The 22,970-nt window shown below is 37.8% G+C and overlaps 1 protein-coding gene across 1 annotated transcript; it reads right to left on the reverse strand.

Moving 5' to 3' along the window:
• Nucleotides 1-3,867: 3,867 nt before the first annotated feature.
• LOC120042323 (zinc finger protein 180-like) lies at nucleotides 3,868-4,779 on the reverse strand (the record flags this gene model as incomplete). Its single annotated transcript, XM_038987136.1, has 1 exon — nucleotides 3,868-4,779. A coding segment is annotated over one exon (887 nt), but the record flags the coding sequence as incomplete, so codon positions are not given.
• Between the last annotated feature and the right edge of the window lie 18,191 nt (nucleotides 4,780-22,970).

Raw genomic sequence — 22,970 nt, forward strand, 5'->3', positions numbered from 1 at the left:
GCTGTTGTGAAGGAATTAGTCAAGGAAGCGGAGTCTCCGGAGGAATACAGAGGCCAAATTCAGCTCCGTTCCGCATTTGCTGTGTGCCTCTCAAATTTTTGTATCTATGCGGAAGGCCACATATAGCTCCGCATTGACATGATTGGTTTAAGATAGGTGAGGGCGGGGAGTTCCTGTATAAACACAAACTCACTTCCTTGACAACTTTCTTCACAACAGCTCTGCGCTGCTCTGCGAAGCACGAGAGGTATGACACTTTTGTTGGATATAGCTCCGCAGAACTGATCGATTTCCGCGAGAAGGGACAGCTGCAGTCAAAATGCGCTACGTTGTAAAAAAATCATGAAAACAAATATCTAAGGTCAGGCATTAGGGTTAGCAGTATGGTTAAAGTTAAATCAGATTTTATGTGCCTCTTAAGGGGAAAGTAATCTGAAAGTAATCAGACATTCTAGTGGTGGTTTCTGAGGGACTGAAGATCAGTTTGAACTCTGTTTGACCCCAACCATGACCAGAACCATCATTAGGGTTTGCAGTGTGGTTAAGGTTATAGATTTTATGACTGTGGTACTAACTTGAACCTCTTGAGGAGAAAGTAATCAAATTACATTAGTGAGTTTGGGTAATCCAAAGGTTATGTTACTGATTACAATGTTGGACAGGTAACTAGTAACTAACAGATTACATTTAGAAAGTAACCTACCCAACCCTGGATACAGTATATAGGTCTCTCCATGGGTGGGAGATGGACATTTAAGTTGATCAACACTCTCTTTATATTACTGACTTGTTGACTGATTGATCCATTCATCCATCCATCCCTCCTCAGCCTTCCTCTCCTCTGAAGACCCAGTGAGGGTGGAGCTCAGTCAGAGAGCTGTTGAGAGACTGGTTAAGAAGAACACTTCTACAGCCAGAGAGGTGAGAGGTCACACAATTCTCTGGAGTCCTGTGAGATCTTTAGTATGCTCCCTATAATTCATCCATCTCTCTTCCTCTCTCTCTCTCTTTAGGTGGACCTGAGCCATAGGACCATGCCTGAGGACTACCTGGCCTGATGACTCCTGCCTGTCCCCAGTCCACCTGGTTGTGCTGCTGCTCCAATTTCAACTGTTCTGGCTGCGACTATGGAACCCTGAACTGTTCACCAAACGTGCTACCTGTCCCAGAACAGCTGTTTTCGACCCTCTCTCTACCTTACCTGTTGTTTCGACCTCAGAAGGCTCAGCTAACTACAGATACTGGTTCGATACAGGGCTGTGCCGCAGCCGGACGCGACCGAGAGACGACACACAATTGGCCCAGCTTCATCCGGTTTAGGGGAGGGTTTGGCTGGCTGGGATGTCCTTGTCCCATTGTGCTCCAGCGACTCCTGTGGCGGGCTGGGCACATGCATGCTGACACGGTCGCCAGGTGTACGGTGTTTCCTCCGACACATTGGTGTGGCTGGCTTCCGGGTTAAACGTGCATTGTGTCAAGAAGCAGTGAGGCTTGGCGGGGTTGTGTTTCGGAGGACGCACGGCTCTCGACCTTCGCCTCTCCCGAGTCCGTACGGGAGTTGCAGCGATGGGACAAGACTGTAACTACCAATTGGAAATCACTAAATTGGGGAGAAAAAGGGGTAAAAAATAAAAGAATGCTTGGCTTTGAAAAGCAAACTGACATTTACTCCTGAGGTGCTGACCTGTTGCACCCTCTACAACCACTGTGATTATTATTTGACCCTGCTGTTCATCTATGAACGTTTGAACATCTTGAAGAATGATCTGGCCTTAATGGCCATGTACTCTTATAAAATCCACCCGGCACAATCAGAAGGGGACTGGCCACCCCTCATAGCCTGGTTCCTCTCTAGGTTTCAACCTAGGTTCCTGCCTTTCTAGGGAGTTTTTTCCTAGCCACCGTGCTTCTACACCTGCATTGCTTGCTGTTTGGGGTTTTAGGTTGGGTTTCTGTTTAGCACTTTGTGACATCTGCTGATGTAAAAAGGGCTTTATGACATTTGATTTGAGGCCGCAGATTTACATTTTTATTTTTTATTTAACCAGTTGAGAAGTTCTCCTTTAAAACTGGCTAAGATAAAGCAGTTTGATACATACAACACAGAGTTACACATGAGAGGATTAAAAATATAGAATAACAAACTGAAAGACTAATGAGCATTCTAAGGAAATGACATTGATTAAAATAGTAAGAATAGAATGTAATATCCAACCAGAAATACAAGCTTGTTTTACTACATTGTTAATAAACAATATAATTGTGCCAATAAAATTCAGTTAGTCTCATAAATAATTGTGATTACTAAATGTTACATTACATTGAAATATTATGAAAATATAAAAACCAAATGTACACCAATTTGTTAATATGTATTGGCAATAATTAACTTAGTGGTGAGGCATGGAATAATTAAACTTTTGTCAGGCTGAATGTTTGAAATATGAGGTGATTTGAGTCATGCTTCTTCAGTAGTGGAATAAAGACAATTAGCATTTGAATGTTGTAAAGAAATACTGTGTGTAAAAACTGGAGTGATGTAGGATTGTTTAAAAAATAGTTAATTGTTAATAAAACTGTTCATTGTTAATAAAATTGTTCATTGTTAATAAAATTGTTCATTGTTAATAAAACTGTTCATTGTTAATAAAATTGTTCATTGTTAATAAAACTGTTCATTGTTAATAAAACTGTTCATTGTTAATAAAATTGTTCATAAGTTAGTCCAAGTCCATTTTTCTATACTGCATCCATATGCATAGAATGAAAGTCAGTTGAAATTGAGTTGCTTTGAAGTCATTGAAACAATCACCTGAAAAATAAGTATTTTCAACAACCGAACGTAGATTGGACGTCGGGCTTATTATTTTCAATGTCTTTTCAACAACATTTTCCCAATGTCAAAACAGTTTTAACTTGTAAAAATCAATAACCAATATGCAGAAACAGTTTGTGATATATTGAAAACCTCAACATAAAATGTCTATCTACAAACATGTTCCACAATAGTAATCATATTACTTGTATTTTTTTAAACGAGCATCTTATAAACTGCACAAGCGCCAAAAACGCTGTTGTTTTGACAAGTAGCAATAAATCACTGATATCGATTAGGGGGGAAATCAGGTTGTATGTGCTGTTGAAACTAACAACTAAAAAAAACACATGGAAATGGGAGATATCTTTCACCTCACTGGTTAGAGGACAATCTGCAGAAGACAGTCAGCTACATTTTGGAGTGATGCATTTAAATTTAGGGGTCCTCAGAACGAAGAGAAACGTAACACTTATTTGTCATCACTATTAAACGATATCATGTTGAAATCAATTGCGCAAGAGGGGGTTTCACGTCCTGTTAAAACTAACAGCTCAAACACCACACGGAATGTGGGAATAATGTACATCACTGTTTAGAGATCAATTTGTAGAAAACAGCTAGCCACATTTTGAAGTGTTGCAGTTTGATTCAAGTAGGTCGCCAACGCGGGAAGTGAAACGCAACACTTTATTTGTGTTTATGTTAATCACATAAATACTATTTCAATTCAGAGCCTAGATTTATCCCCTGAGGCTAATATCCATATCATGTTGAAATCAATAGAACAGGGGACAAACGTTTAGGGTTCTACATTGTGACATCATTAAAATACTCCTACTACAATGTTAAAACATTCTACATTGTGACATCATTAAAATACTCCTACTACAATGTTAAAACATTCTACATTGTGACATCATTAAAATACTCCTACTACAATGTTAAAATATTCTATATTGTGACATCATTAAAATACTCCTACTACAATGTTAAAACATTCTACATTGTGACATCATTAAAATACTCCTACTACAATGTTAAAACATTCTACATTGTGACATTATTTCATTGATATCATGAAACAACTCCTTCATGTATTTTCTGATGTTTAATCAGAGCTCTTTTACCAGCGTAATTCTTGCCACATTGATCACAGCTATAAGATTTCTCTCCTGTGTGTGTTCTCTGGTGGGCTATCAGGCTGTTTGGCTGAGTAAACCTCTTCCCACATTGATTACAGCCACAATATTTCTCTCCTGTGTGTGTTCTCTGGTGTGATATCATGTTGCTTGAGTGAGTAAAACTCCTCCCACATTGATCACAGCTATAAGGCTTCTCTCCTTTGTGTGTTTTCTGGTGTGATTTTAAATATTGGGACGAAACAAAACTCTTTCCACAGTCAGAGCAGTGGTAAGGTTTATCCCCTGTGTGTGTTCTCTTGTGTATATTCAGCTGGCTAGATGAAGTAAAACTCTTCCCGCATTGATCACAGCTATAAGGTTTCTCTCCAGTGTGCGTTCTCAAATGTACCATCAGGTTGCTTGAGTGACTAAATCTCTTTCCACATTGATCACAGCTATAAGGCTTCTCTCCTGTGTGTGTTTTCTGGTGTGATTTTAAATATTGTGACGAAACAAAACACTTTCCACAGTCAGAGCAGTGGTAAGGTTTCGCAATTGTGTGTGTTCTCTTGTGTGATTTTAAATATTGGGAAGAAACAAAACTCGTTCCACAGTCAGAGCAGTGGTAAGGTTTCTCTCCTGTGTGTATTCTCTGGTGTATAGTCAGCTGGCTAGATGTAGTAAAACTCTTCCCACACCGATCACAGGTATAAGGTTTCTCTCCTGTATGGATTCTCTGGTGTCTTTTAAGGTCTGTTGAAGAGGTAAATCTCTTCCCACAGTCAGAGCAGCAGTGAGGTTTCTTTCCTGTGGGTTTCCGCTGGTGTTTCTTGAGGTGTTCTGATGTGGAGAGACTCTTCTCTGCCTCGTCAGCTTCATGATGTTGTTGAGGCTCCCCAGAGGATCCACAATAGTCAAGTCTCTCTCCTGTGTGAACAACAATGTCAGACAGATGGTTAAAGGCCCACAACAGCAGAAACACACTGTTTATATGAGCTAAAAGGTGATGCTCATGATTTTTATGTCTGTAATGAATCTTTAAAAGCTTCAACAAACTTTGTCTATTGTCTTAATAACACAGTCAAGTGAGCAACAACAGTCAAATGTAGTCTTGTTTTTTTTCACATTAGTAAAGTGGATGATTGTAGAAATAAGTTATTACAGTTGTTGAAACCCTAAGCAGAAGGCTCTTGGTCACCAATATGTAGTAAATCTGTTATCTAGTTATGGATGTAGTATATCTGTTATCTAGTTGTAGTATATATGTTATCTAGTTATGGTTGCAGTATATCTGTTATCTAGTTGCAGTATATCTGTTATCTAGTTGCAGTATATCTGTTATCTAGTTATGGATGCAGTATATCTGTTATCTAGATGCAGTATACCTGTTATCTAGTTGTAGTATATCTGTTATCTAGTTGCAGTATATCTGTTATCTAGTTGCAGTATATCTGTTATCTAGTTGTAGTATATCTGTTATCTAGTTGTAGTATATCTGTTATCTAGTTGTAGTATATCTGTTATCTAGATGTAGTATACCTGTTATCTAGATGTAGTATACCTGTTATCTAGTTGCAGTATATCTGTTATCTAGTTGTAGTATATCTGTTATCTAGATGTAGTATACCTGTTATCTAGTTGTAGTATACCTGTTATCTAGTTGTAGTATATCTGTTATCTAGTTGTAGTATATCTGTTATCTAGTTGCAGTATATCTGTTATCTAGTTGCAGTATATCTGTTATGTAGTTGTAGTATATCTGTTATGTAGTTGTAGTATACCTGTTATCTAGTTGTAGTATACCTGTTATCTAGTTGCAGTATACCTGTTATCTAGTTGCAGTATACCTGTTATCTAGTTGCAGTATACCTGTTATCTAGTTGCAGTATACCTGTTATCTAGATGCAGTATATCTGTTATCTAGTTGTAGTATATCTGTTATCTAGTTGCAGTATACCTGTTATCTAGATGCAGTATATCTGTTATCTAGTTGTAGTATATCTGTTATCTAGTTGTAGTATATCTGTTATCTAGTTGTAGTATATCTGTTATCTAGTTGTAGTATATCTGTTATCTAGATGTAGTATATCTGTTATCTAGTTGTAGTATATATGTTATCTAGTTATGGTTGCAGTATATCTGTTATCTAGTTGCAGTATATCTGTTATCTAGTTGCAGTATATCTGTTATCTAGTTGCAGTATATCTGTTATCTAGTTATGGATGCAGTATATCTGTTATCTAGTTGCAGTATATATGTTATCTAGTTGTAGTATATCTGTTATCTAGTTGCAGTATATCTGTTATCTAGTTGCAGTATATCTGTTATCTAGTTGTAGTATACCTGTTATCTAGTTGCAGTATATCTGTTATCTAGATGCAGTATACCTGTTATCTAGTTGTAGTATATCTGTTATCTAGTTGTAGGATATCTGTTATCTAGTTGTAGTATATCTGTTATCTAGTTGTAGTATATCTGTTATCTAGTTGTAGTATCTGTTATCTAGTTGTAGTATATCTGTTATCTAGTTGTAGTATATCTGTTATCTAGTTGTAGTATATCTGTTATCTAGATGCAGTATACCTGTTATCTAGTTGTAGTATATCTGTTATCTAGTTGCAGTATATCTGTTATCTAGTTGTAGTATATCTGTTATCTAGTTGTAGTATATCTGTTATCTAGATGTAGTATATCTGTTATCTAGTTGTAGTATATATGTTATCTAGATGTAGTATATCTGTTATCTAGTTGTAGTATATATGTTATCTAGTTATGGTTGCAGTATATCTGTTATCTAGTTGTAGTATATATGTTATCTAGTTATGGATGCAGTATATCTGTTATCTAGTTGCAGTACATCTGTTATCTAGATGTAGTATATCTGTTATCTAGTTGTAGTATATATGTTATCTAGTTGCAGTATATATGTTATCTAGTTGCAGTATATATGTTATCTAGTTGTAGTATATCTGTTATCTAGTTGCAGTATATCTGTTATCTAGTTGCAGTATATCTGTTATCTAGTTGCAGTATACCTGTTATCTAGTTGCAGTATATCTGTTATCTAGATGCAGTATACCTGTTATCTAGTTGTAGTATATCTGTTATCTAGTTGTAGGATATCTGTTATCTAGTTGTAGTATATCTGTTATCTAGTTGTAGTATATCTGTTATCTAGTTGTAGTATATCTGTTATCTAGTTGTAGTATATCTGTTATCTAGTTGTAGTATATCTGTTATCTAGATGCAGTATACCTGTTATCTAGTTGTAGTATATCTGTTATCTAGTTGCAGTATATCTGTTATCTAGTTGTAGTATATCTGTTATCTAGTTGTAGTATATCTGTTATCTAGATGTAGTATATCTGTTATCTAGTTGTAGTATATATGTTATCTAGATGTAGTATATCTGTTATCTAGTTGTAGTATATATGTTATCTAGTTATGGTTGCAGTATATCTGTTATCTAGTTGTAGTATATATGTTATCTAGTTATGGATGCAGTATATCTGTTATCTAGTTGCAGTACATCTGTTATCTAGTTGTAGTATATCTGTTATCTAGATGTAGTATATCTGTTATCTAGTTGTAGTATATATGTTATCTAGTTATGGTTGCAGTATATCTGTTATCTAGTTGCAGTATATCTGTTATCTAGTTGCAGTATATCTGTTATCTAGTTATGGATGCAGTATATCTGTTATCTAGTTGCAGTATATCTGTTATCTAGTTGTAGTATATCTGTTATCTAGTTGTAGTATATCTGTTATCTAGTTGTAGTATATATGTTATCTAGTTATGGTTGCAGTATATCTGTTACCTAGTTGTAGTATATCTGTTATCTAGTTGTAGTATATCTGTTATCTAGTTGCAGTATATCTGTTATCTAGTTGTAGTATATCTGTTATCTAGATGTAGTATATCTGTTATCTAGTTGTAGTATATATGTTATCTAGTTATGGTTGCAGTATATCTGTTACCTAGTTGTAGTATATCGGTTATCTAGTTGTAGTATATCTGTTATCTAGTTGTAGTATATCTGTTATCTAGTTGCAGTATATCTGTTATCTAGTTGTAGTATACCTGTTATCTAGTTGTAGTATATCTGTTATCTAGATGCAGTATACCTGTTATCTAGTTGTAGTATATCTGTTATCTAGTTGCAGTATATCTGTTATCTAGTTGTAGTATATCTGTTATCTAGTTGTAGTATATCTGTTATCTAGTTGTAGTATATCTGTTATCTAGTTGTAGTATATCTGTTATCTAGTTGTAGTATATCTGTTATCTAGATGCAGTATACCTGTTATCTAGTTGCAGTATATCTGTTATCTAGTTGCAGTATATCTGTTATCTAGTTGCAGTATATCTGTTATCTAGTTGTAGTATATCTGTTATCTAGTTGTAGTATATCTGTTATCTAGTTGTAGTATATCTGTTATCTAGTTGTAGTATATCTGTTATCTAGATGTAGTATACCTGTTATCTAGATGTAGTATACCTGTTATCTAGTTGCAGTATATCTGTTATCTAGTTGTAGTATACCTGTTATCTAGTTGTAGTATACCTGTTATCTAGTTGTAGTATATCTGTTATCTAGTTGTAGTATATCTGTTATCTAGTTGCAGTATATCTGTTATCTAGTTGCAGTATATCTGTTATGTAGTTGTAGTATATCTGTTATGTAGTTGTAGTATACCTGTTATCTAGTTGTAGTATACCTGTTATCTAGTTGCAGTATACCTGTTATCTAGTTGCAGTATACCTGTTATCTAGTTGCAGTATACCTGTTATCTAGTTGCAGTATACCTGTTATCTAGATGCAGTATATCTGTTATCTAGTTGTAGTATATCTGTTATCTAGTTGCAGTATATCTGTTATCTAGTTGCAGTATATCTGTTATCTAGTTGTAGTATATCTGTTATCTAGTTGTAGTATATCTGTTATCTAGTTGTAGTATATCTGTTATCTAGTTGTAGTATACCTGTTATCTAGATGTAGTATACCTGTTATCTAGATGTAGTATACCTGTTATCTAGTTGCAGTATATCTGTTATCTAGTTGTAGTATATCTGTTATCTAGATGTAGTATACCTGTTATCTAGTTGTAGTATACCTGTTATCTAGTTGTAGTATATCTGTTATCTAGTTGTAGTATATCTGTTATCTAGTTGTAGTATATCTGTTATCTAGTTGCAGTATATCTGTTATCTAGTTGCAGTATATCTGTTATGTAGTTGTAGTATATCTGTTATGTAGTTGTAGTATACCTGTTATCTAGTTGTAGTATACCTGTTATCTAGTTGCAGTATACCTGTTATCTAGTTGCAGTATACCTGTTATCTAGTTGCAGTATACCTGTTATCTAGATGCAGTATATCTGTTATCTAGTTGTAGTATATCTGTTATCTAGTTGTAGTATATCTGTTATCTAGTTGTAGTATATCTGTTATCTAGTTGTAGTATATCTGTTATCTAGTTGTAGTATATCTGTTATCTAGTTGTAGTATATCTGTTATCTAGTTGTAGTATATCTGTTATCTAGATGTAGTATATCTGTTATCTAGTTGTAGTATATATGTTATCTAGTTATGGTTGCAGTATATCTGTTATCTAGTTGCAGTATATCTGTTATCTAGTTGCAGTATATCTGTTATCTAGTTGCAGTATATCTGTTATCTAGTTATGGATGCAGTATATCTGTTATCTAGTTGCAGTATATCTGTTATCTAGTTGTAGTATATCTGTTATCTAGTTGTAGTATATCTGTTATCTAGATGTAGTATATCTGTTATCTAGATGTAGTATATCTGTTATCTAGATGTAGTATATCTGTTATCTAGTTGTAGTATATCTGTTATCTAGTTGCAGTATATCTGTTATCTAGTTGTAGTATATCTGTTATCTAGTTGTAGTATATCTGTTATCTAGTTGTAGTATATCTGTTATCTAGTTGTAGTATATCTGTTATCTAGTTGTAGTATATCTGTTATCTAGATGCAGTATACCTGTTATCTAGTTGCAGTATATCTGTTATCTAGTTGCAGTATATCTGTTATCTAGTTGCAGTATATCTGTTATCTAGTTGTAGTATATCTGTTATCTAGTTGTAGTATATCTGTTATCTAGTTGTAGTATATCTGTTATCTAGTTGTAGTATATCTGTTATCTAGATGTAGTATACCTGTTATCTAGATGTAGTATACCTGTTATCTAGTTGCAGTATATCTGTTATCTAGTTGTAGTATATCTGTTATCTAGATGTAGTATACCTGTTATCTAGTTGTAGTATACCTGTTATCTAGTTGTAGTATATCTGTTATCTAGTTGTAGTATATCTGTTATCTAGTTGCAGTATATCTGTTATCTAGTTGCAGTATATCTGTTATGTAGTTGTAGTATATCTGTTATGTAGTTGTAGTATACCTGTTATCTAGTTGTAGTATACCTGTTATCTAGTTGCAGTATACCTGTTATCTAGTTGCAGTATACCTGTTATCTAGTTGCAGTATACCTGTTATCTAGATGCAGTATATCTGTTATCTAGTTGTAGTATATCTGTTATCTAGTTGTAGTATATCTGTTATCTAGATGTAGTATACCTGTTATCTAGATGTAGTATACCTGTTATCTAGTTGCAGTATATCTGTTATCTAGTTGTAGTATATCTGTTATCTAGATGTAGTATACCTGTTATCTAGTTGTAGTATACCTGTTATCTAGTTGTAGTATATCTGTTATCTAGTTGTAGTATATCTGTTATCTAGTTGCAGTATATCTGTTATCTAGTTGCAGTATATCTGTTATGTAGTTGTAGTATATCTGTTATGTAGTTGTAGTATACCTGTTATCTAGTTGTAGTATACCTGTTATCTAGTTGCAGTATACCTGTTATCTAGTTGCAGTATACCTGTTATCTAGTTGCAGTATACCTGTTATCTAGATGCAGTATATCTGTTATCTAGTTGTAGTATATCTGTTATCTAGTTGTAGTATATCTGTTATCTAGTTGTAGTATATCTGTTATCTAGTTGTAGTATATCTGTTATCTAGTTGTAGTATATCTGTTATCTAGTTGTAGTATATCTGTTATCTAGTTGTAGTATATCTGTTATCTAGATGTAGTATATCTGTTATCTAGTTGTAGTATATATGTTATCTAGTTATGGTTGCAGTATATCTGTTATCTAGTTGCAGTATATCTGTTATCTAGTTGCAGTATATCTGTTATCTAGTTGCAGTATATCTGTTATCTAGTTATGGATGCAGTATATCTGTTATCTAGTTGCAGTATATCTGTTATCTAGTTGCAGTATATCTGTTATCTAGTTGCAGTATATCTGTTATCTAGTTGTAGTATATCTGTTATCTAGTTGTAGTATATCTGTTATCTAGATGTAGTATATCTGTTATCTAGTTATGGTTGTAGTATACCTGTTATCTAGTTGCAGTATACCTGTTATCTAGTTGCAGTATATCTGTTATCTAGTTGTAGTATATCTGCGTGGGCAGAAATGGTGAGCGAAGATTTTTGTTTTTCACAATGTATTCTGAATATTACCACACATTATCAGAGCAAGATCAGGATGCTACTCAAGGAAACTCACATTAAGCTCTGTGTCGCTATTCACTAATTCCGCACTGTGGGGGAAAACTATGGGGAATTCTCATAGGCTGACAGCAAAAATAGCCTCCATTTCCAGGTTGCTTGTGAGTGCATTTCACAGGCTCGTTTGAATGTCCTGCTTAATATCATGTTTGAGGAAAATGCTCTTTGGTTAGCTTTGCTACCAGCCGGTCAATGAGCGTTAGCATTCAAGCTAACAAATGCTGTGTCCAAAACAGGTATTTTGCAACTATCACAACCAAATATTATCTTAGCGACTGTTCAAGCAACAATCAAAACAACAATTGTAAAGCCATGAGAACCCCAAAAAGTGACAACCTGGTAAATCTAGACTGTTGAATGGTCCCAGATGGTGAACAGTTTATTTAGAAGTAATAACCTGGTAAATCTAGACTGTTGAATGGTCCCAGATGGTGAACAGTTTATTTAGAAGTAATAACCTGGTAAATCTAGACTGTTGAATGGTCCCAGATGGTGAACAGTTTATTTAGAAGTAATAACCTGGTAAATCTAGACTGTTGAATGGCCCCAGATGGTGAACAGTTTATTTAGAAGTAATAACCTGGTAAATCTAGACTGTTGAATGGTCCCAGATGGTGAACAGTTTATTTAGAAGTAATAACCTGGTAAATCTAGACTGTTGAATGGTGAACAGCAGTTTATTTAGAAGCCTGTTTGTTTTGGCAACAAACTGTAAATCACCGAGAGATGACATCATCACTGTCTGTGAATTATTATTTCAGATGACATCATCACTGTCTGTGAATTAAATGACCGGTGGTTGGAACCAAAAATCTCAAATTTGGACTCAGACCAAAAGGACAGATTTCCACCGGTCTAATGTCCATTGCTTGTGTTTCTTGGCCCAAGCAAGTCTCTTCTTCTTGTTATTGGTGTCCTTTAGTAGTGGTTTCTTTGCAGCAACTCGACCATGAAGGACTGATTCATGCAGTCTCCTCTGAACAGTTGATGTTGAGATGTGTCTGTTACTTGAACTCTGTGAAGCACTTATTTGGGCTGCAATCTGTGGTGCAGTTATTTGCCCATTTCTGAGGCTGGTAACTCTAATGAACTTATCCTCTGCAGCAGAGGTAACTCTGGATCTTCCTTTCCTGTGGCGGTCCTCATGAGAGCCAGTTTCATCATAGCGCTTGATGGTGTTTGCGACTGCACTTGAAGAAACCTTCAAAGTTTTGAAATTTTCCAGATTGACTGACCTTCATGTCTTGAAGTAATGATGGACTGTTGTTTCTCTTTGCTTATTTGAGCTGTTCTTGCCATAATATGGACTTGGTCTTTAACAAAATAGGGCTATCTTCTGTATACAACCCCTACCTTGTCACAACACAACTGATTGGCTCAAACACATTAAGAAGGAAATAAATTCCACAAATGAACTTAACAAGGCACACCTGTTAATTGAAATGCATTCCAGGTGAGTACCTCATGAAGCTGGTTGAGAGAAAGCCAAGAGTGTGCAAAGCTGTCATCAAGGCAAAGGGTGGCTATTTGAAGAATCTCAAATATAAAATACATTTTGGTGTGTTTAACACTTTTTTTGGTTACTACATGATTCCATGTGTTATTTCATAGTTTTGATGTCTTCACTATTATTCTACAATGTAGATAATAGTAAAAATAAAGAAAAAGCCTTTAATGAGTAGGTGCGTCCAAACTTTTGACTGGTACTGATTTATAAAGCCAGGCATATTCAACAGTTAAGCTATTGATTATAGACCTAATTAAGTTGGGGGTTTGCTCTCTCCTCAATTTTCTTAGACAATTGAGCTAAGACCAATTTATCCTTCAGGTGTTTCGATGGGGTTGAGTACAGGGCTTTATGCATTGTCGTGCTGCAACAGGGAAGAGCCAAACTATTCCACAAACTGTTGCCACAAAGTTAGAAGTACAGAATCATCTACAATGTCACTGTATGCACTACAAGAAAGAGCCTTCCCCAAACTGTTGGAACCACAGAATATTCTAGAATGTCATTGTATGCACTACAAGAAAGAGCCTTCCCCAAACTGTTGGAAGCACAGAATATTCTAGAATGTCATTGTATGCACTACAAGAAAGAGCCTTCCCCAAACTGTTGGAAGCACAGAATATTCTAGAATGTCATTGTATGTCATTGTATGTATGATGTTAAAATTTCCCTTCACTGGAACTAAGGTGCCCGAACCATGAAAAAAACAGCCTCATATCATTATTCCTCTTCCACCAAACTTTACAGTTGGCACAATGCATTCAGACAGGTAGTGTTCTCCGGGCATCCGCTAAACCCAGATTCATCCGTCGGACTGCCAGATGATGAAGTGGGATTCACCACTCCAGAGTACACGCGTTTCCACTGCTCCAGAGTACACGCGTTTCCACTGCTCCAGAGTACACGCGTTTCCACTGCTCCAGAGTACACGCGTTTCCACTGCTCCAGAGTACACGCGTTTCCACTGCTCCAGAGTACACGCGTTTCCACTGCTCCAGAGTACACGCGTTTCCACTGCTCCAGAGTACACGCGTTTCCACTGCTCCAGAGTCCCATGGCGGCGAGCTTTACACCAAGCCGACGTTTGGCATTGCGCATGGTGATCTTAGGCTTGTGTGTGACTGCTCGGCCATGGAAACCCATTTCATGAAGCTCCCGACGAACAGTTATTGTGCTGACGTTGCTTCCAGAGGCAGTTTGGAACTCGCTTCAGCACTCGGCGGTCCCGTTCTGTAAGCTTGTGCGGCCTACCACTTTGCGTCTGAGCCGTTGTTGCTCCTAGACGTTTCCACTTCACAATAACAGCACTTACAGTTGACTGGGGCAGCTCTAGCAGGGCAGAAATTTGACGAACTGACTTGTTGGAAAGGTTGCATCCCATGACGGTGCTACATTTAAAGTAAGAGCTCTTCAGTAAGGCCACTCTACTACCAATGTTTGTCTATGGAAATTGCACGGCTGTGTGCTCAATTTTATTCACCAGTCAGCAACGGATGTGGCTGAAATAGCTGAACCCAGTAATTTGAAGGGGTGAACACAAAATGTTGTATATATAGCGTATTTGCGACTGCTCTACAAAAATAAATCACGGTCAACAAAACAGCCTATCGACAGAACAATTGACCAGTCAACTAGGGTAAATAAATTGGCTGAATATTATACAATGACTTATCAACAGCTCTAACAATTTAACCTCCACAGGAAATCATCACTGACAATTCTAGAATATACTATATAGCCTAGAAACCTGGTTAAACTATCACTATGACATCATGGATGAATTCTAGAATATACTATACATCCTAGAAACCTGGTTAAACTATCATTATGACATCATGGATGAATTCTAGAATATACTATATATCCTAGAAACCTGGTTAAACTATCATTATGACATCATGGATGAATTCTAGAATATACTATATAGCCTAGAAAAAGGAAATCATCACTGGCAGTTATAGAAAGACCCATGAAGTATATATACATTGATTCCTGAAGAATATAACTTATAAATGCCTCAAATGTATTTCCCTATCAGAAACCAAAACATAAGCTTGTATAATGCCACTGTTTGTAAACAAACATTGTACAGCTTCAAAACCTTATTAAAACTATCATTATGACATCATGGATGGCCAGTCCTTGTATTCATAGTGTAGTGAATTCAGGGGGTAGCCCTGAGCTGGACTCAAACCTTTGTCCTGCGACTGTCAAGCCAACACCTTATAACTGTTACACCAAGATGTCTGAACTTCTTGAAGAGGTCCCTAGGCTTTGGGTTACAGTTGCTACAATAGCTTTCTCCATGAATGTGAGTGGTTACATTTCTCCAGCCCCCATTCCTCAGCGGTTTACCAAACCAAGACTCATGGCCGACATTTTGTTACTGTTTAAATCCTAGGTTGTCCCTTTAAAAAAACCACATCAATCAATCAATCTGCAGTTCAAACAATAACAAATCTGTCATTCCAACACTGTTTTGGTAATAAGATGGGGCTGGAGAAATCTAACTACTCTCAAATTCATAGACAGACCTATGGATGCAAGAACTGACCATCCATGATATCAACACTATAGTTTTAACCATGTTGAGGCTATACAGTGTTGATTTACATTGTTTCTAAACATTGGAGTAAAAAAAGCTTATTCTGGGTTCTGATGGGGTACAACAGTTGAACTAAGCTCATGAGGCATGTGTTATATTCTTCAAGAATCAATGGCTATAAACAAATAATTTAAAAGTCCAAATATGAATGTAGCAACTGCACATTTCCCCTTTAACACCACACATCAGTTCAACAACTGCAGAGTTTGTGCCTCTGTTATTAAGACAGTACTTACTAGTGTTAATCAGGGAACGGTTTCTCAAAACCATCTTACGGCTAAGTTCATCGTTAGAACCATTGGATGCCTTAAGATGCCTTTGGGAAACTGGGCCCAGATATCCAGTTTCCTCATCTTCCTCCTCCTCCTTTTTCGATGTGACAGTCATCTCCCCCTCCTCCTCTTTCACTCCAAAAACTGCATTCTCCTCTTTCTCTTCCTCCTCTTCTTTTACTGTAACATCTTCCTCCTCTTCCTCTTCTTTCACTGTAACGTCTTTCTCCTCTTCTTCCTTCACGGTAACAGCCTCACCCTCTACTTGTTTTTGTATTGTAACAGCCTCCTCTTCCTCCTCCTCTTTGACGAGAGCTTCTTTCTCCGTCCAGCAGACCTCTTCTTTAGCAGGAGGAGAGTAGCTTAGTGAACTCATGGTCGGGGATGTTAACGTTAGCTTGATAGGCTAATGCTAACTTAACAAGCCCGCTAGCTGACCAAGAACAACACTGTAAATATGAAATGAAATCGGATAACTAACTAACGTTAACGCTAGACGACATAAGCGTGTTTAAAACACAGCAGCTAATATACACGAAAGCGTCTAAAGAGCTTTATTGGTTCGGCTATTTTGTCTAGCAAGCTACGGAGGTGGCTGACTGACTGTTGCTGCTGTTGATAGAAGCGTCCCGTCCACTAGATTATACGTCACACTAGCAACATTACCTTAAAATCTCACTTCGCCATCCTCTGACTGGAGTGGGTAACGCAGTTGAATAAAATGTATATTTTATTTTCAGACAAAATGTTAAAGCGTAGGAAGCATGAGTTTTTACTCATATTTTTTTTTTTAATCTTATTTTTTCAGTTTAGAAAAATATCACTCTAAAAATAATACAATTCAACAATTAAATATTAATGGTCTCATCACAGACGATCCCAAATTAATCTCTAACTTTAGTTCCAACTTCTACAGGAATTTATATAGTTCTAAGTACTGTGAGAATTCCTCAACAACTATTTTTGTTGTTGACTCTCTGGGGGATCAATTTGGGAGGCTGAGAGGGAACAGTGTGATGACTATATTATAGTTGAAGAGATCATTTATGCTATTGAACACCTTATAAGTCTCCTGGGACTGATGGTATATCTGCTGAGTTTTACTCACCAGTTGGCCCCATTACTGTTGGAGGTCTTTTCTGAAAGCATTTTAAATAATGCTCTCACTCCCAGTTTGACTCCAGGTCTGATTACATTGTAAATAATGATCTCACTCCCAGTTTGACTCCAGGTCTGATTACATTGTAAATAATGATCTCACTCCCAGTTTGACTCCAGGTCTGATTACATTGTAAATAATGCTCTCCCTCCCAGTTTGACTCCAGGTCTGATTACATTGTAAATAATGCTCTCTCTCCCAGTTTGACTCCAGGTCTGATTACATTGTAAATAATGATCTCACTCCCAGTTTGACTCCAGGTCTGATTACATTGTAAATAATGCTCTCTCTCCCAGTTTGACTCCAGGTCTGATTACATTGTAAATAATGCTCTCCCTCCCAGTTTGACTGTAGGTCTGATTACATTGTAAATAATGCTCTCCCTCCCAGTTTGACTCCAGGTCTGATTACATTGTAAATAATGCTCTCTCTCCCAGTTTGACTCCAGGTCTGATTACATTGTAAATAATGCTGTTCCTCCCAGTTTGACTCCAGGTCTGATGACATTAATACGTAAGCCCATGAAAGACTTGCTTCTCCTCGATAATTGGCGTCCAATCTGTCTGCTCAATAACGACTACAAAATATTAGCCTCTATATTTTCAAAAAAGATTGAAGGCCGTATTGGACTCAATTATAGAAGAGACCCAATCTGGCTTCATGAGAAATACACATATCTAATCATATCCGACTGGTGTTAGACCTTATTGACTATTCTGATCTAATCTTCTAAGATCGTTTTATTGTCTTCTTAGACTTTTATAAAGCCTTCGCTACAGTGGAACATGACTTTCTATTTCTCTCCCTTGAGAAATTTGGTTTTGGGGAATTATTTTGTAGTACTATTAAAACTCTTCATATGAATGGGAACCTTTTCCATTAAATTAAAGCATGGCACTTCTCCTAGATTTGGCAAGGACTAGATGCTTTGGAACAAATATTTATCACGTAGACTGCTCTAGGAATCTGGTCAGCATCTTTCAAAAAAGAGGGTGGTGTCATCTGCAAGTTGACTGATGATAATATCTCTGTCAGCAATAGAGATCCCTTTTAGTATCTCTGTCAGCAATAGAGATCCATTTTAATATCTCTGTCAGCAATAGAGATCCCTTTTAATATCTCTGTCAGCAATAGAGATGCCTTTTAATATCTCTGTCAGCAATAGAGATGCCTTTTAATATCTCTGTCAGCAATAGAGATCCCTTTTAATATCTCTGTCAGCAATAGAGATGCATTTTAATATCTCTGTCAGCAATAGAGATCCCTTTTAGTATCTCTGTCAGCAATAGAGATCCCTTTTAATATCTCTGTCAGCAATAGAGATCCCTTTTAATATCTCTGTCAGCAATAGAGATCCCTTTTAGTATCTCTGTCAGCAATAGAGATCCCTTTTAGTATCTTTGTCAGCAATAGAGATGCCTTTTAATATCTCTGTCAGCAATAGAGATGCCTTTTAATATCTCTGTCAGCAATAGAGATGCCTTTTAATATCTCTGTCAGCAATAGAGATGCCTTTTAATATCTCTGTCAGCAATAGAGATGCCTTTTAATATCTCTGTCAGCAATAGAGATGCCTTTTAATATCTCTGTCAGCAATAGAGATCCCTTGTACATCGCTGGATTTAACAAAACTTGTAATAAATTGGGTTGCATTAGGACCGTTCTACATTATTCTAATAAGAAAGCTGTTAAAACAATCAATGTGTGTTTCTTTTAAGGTCTTTGTATAGTCTGTCATTTGTTGTACCCCCTAGCATATGTTATCATTGTCTGTTTGTATACTTCTTATATATATATACTGTTTTTCTGCAATAAGTCAAATTAAAATTAAAAATTCATATACTAGCTCGGTAGCTAGCTCAATCTGGCTAACGTCAGCCACACCTCATGCGCTTCACGGAATGACTGGACAAAGATTTTTTTATAACTAACCCAAGATAGACCAGTCCTATTGTTTCCAATATGAGCAAATTAATCATAGTGGCCAGAACAAGCAAGGAAGTGGGCAGAGCCAAGGACGAGCAAGCGAGATCCTATTGGCGCGTTCTAGCACTTATTTGCATATTTCCGTTAGGGAACGCCTACTGTGTGAAGCGCGTAACTCATTTCGCCATTGCCCTCCTTCTAAACAACGCCATTTTTGTGAAACCTTGGCAAAGGGTAAAGTCTACAAAACGTAGTCCACTGTTTATTACAGATTATAGTTATGGAAACAGAAAACTGTATTGAGATAAAATGTTTTATCGATAAAAAGATTGGTAGAATGTCGGCCAGAATCCATCTCGCTCCATCATCTCCCACTGCCGGCCACTGGGCTTCCTCACATCACCATATTTGGTAGTGAGTGGAAACGCCAACCGGATGTTTCACATTTATTCCTCAGGTGAAACATCTGGCTCATTGTTCTATCTGTAGTGGTTGTGTTATTAGGTGGTGGGCCGAAGCTGAAAAGAGTGAAATGAATGGGTCCCAGTCGAGGGAGGACCTGCATTTTTGTATATGACAGTAAACATTGTTATGATGACTATAACATTTGTTGGAACCTGCAATCCTTGCACATTTTCTCATAAAAAGTATATTTTAACACTGTCTGTCTGTTCAGGCAAATTTGCCGAACTCCTAAACTTGGAACCAATCAGAGGTCCCGTACATACCCCTTGTGATGTAGACAGCCAATGGCCTGCTTTTATTTACGATGTAACTACAGCCTCTTGTGAAAACGTGAGCTGCTGTCTGTTGAAGAGAAACAGGCATATCTAGCTCCCAAAGACTGAAATGAGATAATATGTTTTAGAGTGCATTTAAAATATTCAGCGGCAATAATAATTATCTGGATAGTATGAAGAGGTAACTCCACCATTTATCCAATGTATTGAAAGCTAGCCAATGTTACAGTTTGAATAGCCTAGCCAGCTACTGTAAATGTCCATTTGTGTTTCATTAGCTAGCTATCCATGTCAGTTAATAGCGTTTTTTAATAATGTTTTGGCCTGATTATATGTCTCATTTCAAGTAACTAGCTGCAGGTTTAAAGAAACATTCCAATCTTATACAGTACCAGTCAAACGTTTGGACACACCTACTCATTCAAGGGTTTTTCTTTATTTTTACTATTTTCTACATTGTAGACTAATACTGAAAGACATCAAAACTATGAAATAACACATATGCAATCATATAGTAACCAAAAAAGTGTTCAACAAAATATATATATATACTCTTGGCATTCTCTCAACCAGCTTCACCTGGAATGCTTTTCCAACAGTAATGCCAAGAGTGTGCAAAGCTGTCATCAAAGCAAAGGGTGGCTATTTTGAAGAATCTCAAATATAAAATATATATAGATTTGTTGAACACTTTTTTGGTTACTACATGACAAAGTTGTTGTCATTTCAGACAAACTCCTGGCTAGCCATTGCAGCTAGCTAGTTGTATCATTCATCCTACTTTACTATCAACTGGCCAGCTGTATCAGGCAGCTTTAGATGCAAGGGAAAACAAATATACTTGCTAGCTATCCATCTGATTGATGAAGTTGAGAAAATGCCATTAACTAGTTTGCTAGATTGAAACTGCTGGGGGAAAGCTAGCTAATGTTAATCCTCACCATCAGTCTGAGTTGAGTTCACCTTAGCTACCTAGCTACCTGCTTGGCGTTTGCCAAAAGGCAGTTAAAGGACTCTCAGTTCTTGAGAAATTTGATTCTTTGGTCTGGTGAAACCAAGATTGAACTCTTTGACCTGAATGACAAGCGTCACGTCTGGAGAAAACCTGGCACCATCCCTACGGTGAAGCATGGTGGTGGCAGCATCATGCTGTTTGGATGTTATTTAGAGGCAGAAACTGGGAGGCTAGTCAGGAGGGGGAAAGACGGAGCAAAGTATAGAGAGATCCTTGATGAAATCCTGCTCCAGGGGACCTCAGACTGGGGTGAAGGTTCACCTTCCAACAGGACAATGACCCCAAGCACATAGCCGAGACAATGCAGGAGAGGCTTCGGGATGGGTCTCTGAATGTCCTTGAGTGCCCCAGCCAGAGCCCGGACTTGAACCCGATCGGACATCTCTGGAGAGACCTGAAAATAGCTGTGCAGTGACGCTCCCCATCCAACCTGACAGAGCTTGAGAGGATCTGCAGAGAAGAATGGGAGAAACTCCCCAAATACAGGTGTGCCAAGCTTGTAGCTTCCTACCCAAGAAGACTCAAGGCTGTAATCGCTGCCAAAGGTGCTTCAACAGGTTAGTTGAGGTAATTGAGTTAATATGTACATGTAGGTAGGGGTAAAGTGACTATGCATAGATAATAAACACCAAATAGCAGCAGTGTAAAAAAATGCAAATAGTCTGGGTAGCCATTTGATTAATTGTTCAGTAGTCTTATGGCTTGGGGGTAGAAGCCGTTAAGGAGCCTTTTGGACCTAGACTTGGCACTTCGGTACCGGAGTCTCTGACAATTTTATGGGCCTTCCTCTGACACCGCCTGGAATAGAGGTCCTGGGTGTCAGGAAGCTTGGCCCCAGTGATGCAACCGGTCAGGATGCTCTCGATGGTGCAGCTGTCAAACTTTTTGAAGATCTGGGGACCCATGTCAAATCTTTTCAGTCTCCTGAGGGGGAAAAGGTTTTGTCGTGCCCTCTTCACGACTGTCTTGGTGTGTTTGGACCATGATAGTTCGTTGGTGATGTGGACACCAAGGAACTTGAAACTCTCAACTCGCTCCACTACAGCCCCGTTGATGTTAATGTAGGCCTGTCCGGCCCGCCTTTTCCAGCTCCTTGGTCTTGATCACATTGAGGGAGAGGTTGTTGTCCTGGCACCACACTGCCAGTTCTCTGACCTCCTCCAAATAGGTCGTCTCATCGTTGTCGGTGATCAGGCCTACCACTGTTGTGTCGTCAGCAAACTTAATGATGGTGTTGGAGTCCTGTTTGGCCGCGCAGTCGTGGGTGAACAGGGAGTACAGGAGGGGACTAAGTACACACCCCCGAGGGGCCCTCGTGTTAAGGATCAGCGTGGCAGACGTGTTGTTGCCTGCCCTTACCACCTGGGGGCGGCCCGTCAGGAAGTCCAGGATCCAGTTGCAGAGGGAAGTGTTTAGTCCCAGGGTCCTTAGCTTAGTGATGAGCTTCGTGGGCACTATGGTGTTGAACGCTGAGCTGTAGTCAATGAACAGCATTCTCACATAGGTGTTCCTTTTGTCCAGGTGAGAAAGGGCAGTGTGGCATGCGATTGAGATTGCGTCATCTGTGGATCTGTTGGGGCGGTATGCGAATTGGAGTGGGTCTAGGGTATCTGGGAGGATGCTGTTGAGGTAAGCCATGACCAGCCTTTCAAAGCACTTCATGGCTACCGACGTGAGTGCCACGGGGCGGTAATCATTTAGGCAGGTTACCTTCGCTTCCTTGGGCACAGGGACTATGGTGGTCTGCTTGAAACATGTAGGTATTAGAGACTCAGTCAGGGAGAGGTTGAAAATGTCAGTGAAGACACTTGCCAGTTGGTCAGCGCATACTTTGAGTACATGTCCTAGTAATCCATCTGGCCCTGCGGCTTTGTGAATGTTGACCTGTTTAAAGGTCTTGCTCACATCGGCTACCGAGAGCGTTATCACATAGTCATCCAGAACAGCTGGTGCTCACCTAGATGAAGGATACAGTATATACATATGAGATGAGTAATGTGAGATATGTAAACATTCTTAAAGTGCCATTATTAAAGTGACTAGTGTTCCATTTATTATAGTGGCCAATGATATCAAGTCTGTAGGTAGAAGCTGTTTTTAAATCTCTCTGTCCCAGCTTTGATGCACCTGTACTGACCTCACCTTCTGGATGATAGCGGGGTGAACGTGCAGTGGCTCAGGTGGTTATTGTCCTTGA

The sequence above is a fragment of the Salvelinus namaycush genome, unplaced genomic scaffold, assembly GCF_016432855.1.
Source record: "Salvelinus namaycush isolate Seneca unplaced genomic scaffold, SaNama_1.0 Scaffold654, whole genome shotgun sequence".
Lineage (NCBI taxonomy): Eukaryota > Metazoa > Chordata > Actinopteri > Salmoniformes > Salmonidae > Salvelinus > Salvelinus namaycush.